The following is a 7,238-nucleotide window of genomic DNA, read 5'->3' on the forward strand; positions in this document are numbered from 1 at the left end:
TGTTGACAAAGACTTCAGGCATAAGCTTTTATGTTCTCCTGTATCCTCCTTGCGTTCACATACGCATGGACACACCGGAAAACCGCACACACTATAGCCAAAGGGAACACGCGGGGTGCGCATTCGCATTGCTGATGTTGCCCTTATAATCAGAACAATTTCAAAGGCGCCTTGCACTCCATGCTCGGGCCCTAATAATCAGAAGATTTCAAAAATAATGTCAACAGGGAGTTTATCAGGATTGAACATTGATTTAGGGCCTAGGAGTAGATGGGTTGTCATTCAAGCAGAAGGATAGCAGTTCAATCGTAGTCTTCCCCATCTGCATGCCGATGTGTCCTTGGGTTCAGATACTGAGCCCCTAATGTCTCCAAATATAAAAAAAAAATGCTGCCCATAGATGCACCTTATGAATGTGTGTGTGAATGGCGATAAACTGTACTGTAAAGCACTTTAAGTGGACATCAAGACTTGAAAGGTACTGTATAATACGGACCATTTACCATTTATGAGCAAAGATGTGATAGGCCACGTCCACTTTTACCAATCAATATGGCAATACTTGACTACAGAGTATAATCACCCAATATTGTTTTGGCTGAAAATGCTTTGGGAGGCCTATTTACAACTAAGAACTAAGGCTTTTACCAAGATTTATAATTATTTGGCAAATTCTCAAAGAGTTATTGCCAAATCCACTAAGTCTCACCCTTTGTAAAGCTACTTTGGTTGATGACGGTCATGCATTTCTACCCATCTTGCTCAATATGCTGTGTACTGATACTGTGTATCTCATCTCCCGAAAGGCTGCATGACAAGTTTGGTTAAAATCCAAAAGGTTTCATTCATGTCAATGTTTGTATTGGGAAACAATTTTGATCCCACACTGTGCCCTGAACCTTTATCATATGTACTGTTATTCTAAGTCAAAACCTACTGTCCAAGTGAAGTCATGACCCATGGGTCCCAAGTCTAAAGTCATAAAAGTCCAAAACTCTTTCACCAGTCTGCTCAAAATGGCCAGTTTTTTTTTACTTCTGGGAACATATTGGATTCATCAAGGATCCATTCAGCAGGAAATGTTTCATTTTCTTTCATTGAAAACAGCCCTTTATATTCTATTGAGATTTTCTTACATCAATAAAGCAATCAGTAAAATGTCTCTTTTTTTATTTAAAATATCCCAAATATGACGTCAAATATATTATTTTCCTTAAAGGTATGACTTTGATTTGGCAGTTTACAGAACACAAATATATTAAGTTACGTCTTTAACAATTTCATTCATTGTAAGCAAGCATGACGATCTCAAGGGAGAAGACTTTGAAAATCAGTGGTGAAGGTGTAACACAAATTCTTGGCCATATGGTGGCAGCACGTGGTTGGGCTTAGTTGTCATCATCATCGAACACATCAGCCACAGTCCTTTGGATTGAGAAAAAGTGTTGTTACAGTATGTAGTTTAAGTCATGTTTTAACATTAACAGACTTCAATTCAGTAAATTTGTCTTACTTGTAGATTGATCCAGTCACTTCATCAAGAAAACCTCCTGAAAAAGGAGGACAAGTACGTGTGAGCTGGAGCGTTGGTCATCAAACCCACAAAGTCTTACATTTCTCATTAGAGGGGAAACTGTTGGCTTGCACTTTCATCCTGTAATATTTTGCTGTTGATATTGAACTTTCCTTTATTAGTTCTTGTTGGGTCACCTTTGGCCCCTCAACTTAACCTGCAGTTATTATTGTATTTCAGTGGGACTGATCTCTTTTTAACTATGAGCCAAGCCCAAAGCACCAAGTTTTTTATTTACAACAGAAGTAATTGGGCCACAAGAAAGCTTTCTTTTTGTAATATGATACTGTAAAAAGGAAATCTTTGTTTACTTACCAGGCTGGCAAAGAGTTTGGCAAATGGGACACACATTACAGAAACTGCACATCTGTGAACAAGAAACGCACATTTAAACAGTTCCATAATATCACAAACAAATCCTGTGTTTTGGAATGGTCATGAATAAACGAAACAATGATGAAACCTGGTCACATTTAGGAATCACTGGTCTCCTGTGTGAAAGTCCTATATTTTATCAACAATCATCAACCTCTTCCGGATCTCATTTTAAAGGAACATTATGCCACTTTTACTGAGAACAAGCGCCCTCTGCAGCCACATGTGGTGATTAGTTTAGTAGGGCTCAATATCTGTATGATTAATGGTTTTCATATAGAGAAAAACAAAGCCAATCAATCTCTTGACCAACTCTGTATTCCCACTCACTGAAATGAAAAGCAACTGAATTTTAAATATTCCTAATGATCCCTTGCTTCCTGAACTGGAAGCACTACTGCTGTAACCAATACACTTAAAACTTTAGTGTCTAACACTTTCCTTGTAGAATATTGGAAATAAATGCAGTTTTTTTATGACTTCTCATTCTTTTTGACTGATCTACAATTAGGCAATATTCTTTGAGTTGATGAGCCTCATTCTGGCAATTTAATAACATTAAGTTACACATTTCTTGCAGCAGATCCTACCCAATCACCAAAATGGATTAAGGTCCAAAAATCTTTAAAGTTGGCCTCATTGATTTCATTAAGGGAATTCTCGAGTCTTGTTTCATGTACGGCTGGCTTCTCCTGCAGTGATTGTAACTGTTAGTTGGGTTAGGCTTAACCATAGTATTTTATAGTATTTTATTGAATCGTCAGGGTTGATAGTTTGTGACCTTTTCCCTTGTGTTGCTGTATGTATATATGCATATTTATTTCATTCTTATTTATTTATTTATTTTCTCAATGTATTAACTGTTCATTGTACCCTCAGCACCATTGTAAATGAGGGTCTTATTCCTCAATGTGTTTTCCGAGGCTTAAATAAATAATCAATCAATGTTTAACTTCCCTGTCTCTCCAATTTTGCAATTATGATAAAGGCAACAATTTGGAACATGATGAAAATTGACGTTTAACTCTATTATTGTTATAAATCAAATAAACTACATTTTATATTAAATTAATTAATTATACCATCTCTTCCATCTTGATTTGTGTTAGCTTGTTAACATGTTACTATCGGCATTAAACACAGTTTACCCCAGTCTCATGGGAATGTCAAAACAATTTCAGTTGTTTGGTGATAAACCTAAGCAATACTCAAATTGAAACCTTAACCAGATGATTCAATATAGTGTATTTACTCACCTTGCAGTCATCACAGTGTTCAGACTTTTCACCCTCTTCACAAGGACATTTTTCACATCTGTCACAGAGCTGGAAGAAGACACATTTAGTCAAAAACAATTATAGGGAGCAGATCATCAGAGAGGGTTGCATTAGGCATGATTATAACTAATAGAGTGGGACCATGTAGAGAGCTGGATATTACTTTAATTTTAACATAAAGAAACAAATCTCAGCTATTTTATCTTTAGCTAAATTAGTTTTCTTCACTGCGAATTGATTGTTTTTATTTTTTATAATTTCACTGATATCAGTTCTTTGAGGCACAAGGTTACTGAATTTTGGTGACTTATAATAATTACAGACATACCTCACAGAATTCACAATATGAGCACACAGAGCCCTTGTGATAAGCACCACCATCGCCATTGTCGTCGTCGTCGTCGTCGTCGTCGTGGTTGTCGTCATCGTCTTCATCATCATCATCATCTTCATCATCATCTGCACATAATATTGATAGTAAATGTATTACTTCTAGAATGAAATACTTGAACAGGTCTAATACTCAATGTTACATCAAAACACACAAATCACTAAGCGATGCTAGTTATAGTTATATTCATGAAATAGAAGCACAAATACAAAATCTCTTGTCTATCCATCACTCAAAGCACTTTCCAACTTACTGATCACTAGATTACCCTACAGTCTATTCTCTACCTCCTGAGCCATGTTGTCCAATTTAAATGTACTTAGCTTTCAAATTGCACCACTAAGACAAATTAACAATTACATTAATTACCCATGTTTTCTTTAAATTCTTAGTGTCTGGTACAAACTTACTACCCTAAATCTAAATACTCAATAACACTTTCCCATGATGATGATCATTTATGAGATGATTTGGGAATGACTTGTGAGAATGGTTTATGTTTTTAAAATCACCACGAAAATTCGCCCAGATCTGTATCGTGGTCCTCATTGTGACAACATTTGTACCCTAGCCCTCACTATTGACTGCCCCGGCCCCAACACACCCATAGACACACACACAGGACAAACTCCATATAGATCAAACAGTACTCAGAAGAGATACGTACGCACAGATTTAATTGGTCTTGTCTCCGTACAGATAACACGACCAAACATATTTGTCATATTTCTAGTTAGAAAGTAGTGATTTATCTTTAAAATATTCTCTGTCTTTGATAAAATAAATGCATTTGAGCTGCGCATGATCATTTGATTTATTTAATGAATGAAAGTAGGGTTAAAGGCATATGGACAGTGGAGATTGTCATATTTTGCACATATGAATGTTCACAGTCGTCACAAATCACAGTTTAGCTATACAAAACAAAAAAGCTGACAACCATTTCATCTCTTGACAATATAATATTTGAAATAATTTTTACTACTTCCTCTATACAAAGAGATGTTTCTCTCTTTTTCCAAATGCTCTCTCCCTGGATGTCTAAAAAATCATCCAAAAATCCACTTTTGTTACATTTCATAACAAATGAGAAGTTAAACATATCTTTAGCTTGGTTTACAAATGACTCAATTATCTCTAATTCCTTATATCATTGCCAAATACACAAAGAATGGTAATGGGAAAACTATATAAAACTCAAAACAAATACCATCATGTAAGCAACTGAAATGTCATCCAAAGTTCTAATTGTATCTAATGATTCAGAACATCAGCATTTTAGAAAATATAAAGAGGTAACATTATTACATTATCCATAGATACATTGAAGGTTATTATTTAATCTTATCTGTTTTCAGTAATTTTACAAGTGCACAGACCAGATTTGAAGATTAAATTCTCTGTATTACATGCCTTTTCAACAGACAGCGGCATACATGTTCCACAGAGAAAGAAAGAGATTGAGATATATGGAGAAAGAGAGAAACCTGACATCTGTTGGTATTCTAAGCTTTTTAAATGAACACATTTAGGTAGTGGACCTCCTGCACCTCCCCTCACGCTTTATTCTCCCTCTGTCTGTTTTCCTGGAACCAGGCCCCCCCAAGCTACCTCCAATATCACTGTCTCTCTCTCTTTCTCTGTAGTTTCACAAAAAGACGCAAATGCAGGTCAATCTGATCCAAAACAAACGAGAAAGGAAGATCCTGGTGGAGGAATCATTCTGGAGGAACCATTCTTTCAAACAAAACACAAATCAAAAGATCTTGGATTAGTGACTCCAATGACTGATTCCCAAGTCAGGCTTGGTTTGTGTGAAATAGTTTTTTTGTTCTTTCTCTCTCTCAAATCAATGCTTCTGTAGTCCCCAAGTTCATATCTAGTGTACTGTACGAAGGACCTCGGACAGTTGGACTTCAGGTGGGCCAGTTCAATTTCCCCAGAGTGCTCATAACTCTAGTTAAGCAGGGAAAAGAACACAGTGTCAGAGACAGCAAGGAAAATGAACAGCTGGAAAGGGGTGTAGGAGGGACTTTGATTACCAATGATCTCTGAGACATTAAATAAGAACTAAAAAAGAGATGATGAGGTTGTAAGAATGTGTAAAAGGAAAGTGGCTAACATCTGTCTTACCCCCTATCCTTCACACAGTCTTGTAATGTGCATGCACATTTTTGTACTTGAAATGCACCAACAGCATCATCCATCAGTGACACCAGGACTTTAAAATAGCATACAGTATGTGTATCTTTGCTGCATCAAAGCTGTGGCCCTAACAAATAGCATATTGCCAATAAACATTCTGTGACAGCTGATGCTTTAACAGTATACAGTCTACAGTGTGCCCTAGGTGTAAATGTTTTGATATAAGCCAACACAAATAGACAAAACAAATAAGAACTCAGAAACGGCTGCATTTTATAGTGTCTGACCTCCATGTTCGTCATCATCATCGTCATCATCATCATCATCATCATCATCATCATCGTCTTCATCATCATCGTCATCATCGTCATGATCGTCATGGTCGTCGTCGTCGTCGTCGTCGTCGTCGTCGTCGTCGTCGCCGTCGTCGTCGTCGTCGTCGTCGTCGCCGTCGTCGTCGTCGTCGTCGTCGCCGTCGTCGTCGTCGCCGTCCTCGTCGTCGTCCTCGTCGTCGTCGTCGTCGTCGTCGTCGTCGTCGTCGTCGTCGTCGTCGTCCTCGTCCTCGTCGTCGTCGTCGCCGTCGTCGTCGTCGTCGTCATCGTCGTCATTGTCGTCATCGTCGTCATCGTCATCGTCGTCATCGTCGTCATCATCGTCATCATCATCGTCATCGTCATCGTCATCATCGTCGCCTTCATCATCGTTGTCGTCTGCCACTAGACCTTGTTCAGAGCGGAATGGTAGATCTTGCGCCTTGGCAGTTGGAGCCAGTGGAGTATGGAAGGAGCAGAGCAGCGCCAGAAGTAGCGCAAGAATACATTTTCTCATTGATGCCATGTTCACAGCTGCAACCGGGCCAATTACTGAAGAATTAACCTGAAATACTGCTAGAGTCCAGCACTGCAGCTCTTTGCCTATTTGTCCCACACACAACCTCACAAATTAAGACCAACTCACTAGCACACAAATAAATATTTGCTACAGCTGGGGTTGGACACCAATTATAATGGTATCCAATAGACAAGGTCCAGGGCAGATAAGATCATCCAAGCTGAGATCCACACACTTGTTCCCAAGTCCGAGCAAAAAAGATCCTTAGAAAAAAAAAAGGGGTCCCCCCTTTGAATCTGGGAAAGCAACAAGACAGGGTGTTGTTTAGTCCAGTGCAGTACTTGTGTGATCAGCTTGCAATAAGAAGCTGAGAGGAGCACTGTCAGTAACTGGTCAATGCCGGTGACATAAAGAGGACTACTGTGAGAGTGACCGAAAGAGAGTAAGACCTTCCAATGGGGTAAGCTTGGAGGGGGTGGCAGTCAGATTGACAGACAGGAGCAAATGTTCTTGGCCAGGCTTGCACTGTCCATAGGTTAAGTTACTTAGAGAAGATGGGAGTGATTGGAGAGGGGTATAAGGAATACTAGCTTTTCCATCATCATCAAATCTTCAAGTTCAACTTTAGAAGAAAATGCTCACGCGT

General features: G+C 38.6%; 1 protein-coding gene across 2 annotated transcripts; it reads right to left on the minus strand.

Annotated features, from left to right (window-relative positions):
• Nucleotides 1-1,155: 1,155 nt before the first annotated feature.
• On the minus strand, nucleotides 1,156-7,001 carry LOC128458904 (protein PFC0760c). Of its 2 annotated transcripts, XM_053443956.1 has the most exons (6): nucleotides 6,049-7,001; nucleotides 3,554-3,684; nucleotides 3,205-3,273; nucleotides 1,889-1,940; nucleotides 1,514-1,550; nucleotides 1,156-1,425 (listed from the first exon to the last, which is right to left on the minus strand). In XM_053443956.1, the coding sequence occupies exons 1-6, from the start codon at nucleotides 6,596-6,598 to the stop codon at nucleotides 1,389-1,391; spliced, it is 876 nt and encodes a 291-aa protein (XP_053299931.1). In that variant the 5' UTR covers nucleotides 6,599-7,001; the 3' UTR covers nucleotides 1,156-1,388. The 2 variants fall into 2 exon arrangements, 1 of the variants encoding a protein (XP_053299931.1); XR_008342070.1 differs by lacking the exons at nucleotides 3,205-3,273; nucleotides 3,554-3,684; nucleotides 6,049-7,001 and adding an exon at nucleotides 2,037-2,129 and having other exon boundaries at nucleotides 1,377-1,425.
• Between the last annotated feature and the right edge of the window lie 237 nt (nucleotides 7,002-7,238).

The sequence above is a fragment of the Pleuronectes platessa genome, chromosome 16 (genome assembly GCF_947347685.1).
Source record: "Pleuronectes platessa chromosome 16, fPlePla1.1, whole genome shotgun sequence".
Taxonomy (NCBI): Eukaryota; Metazoa; Chordata; class Actinopteri; order Pleuronectiformes; family Pleuronectidae; genus Pleuronectes; species Pleuronectes platessa.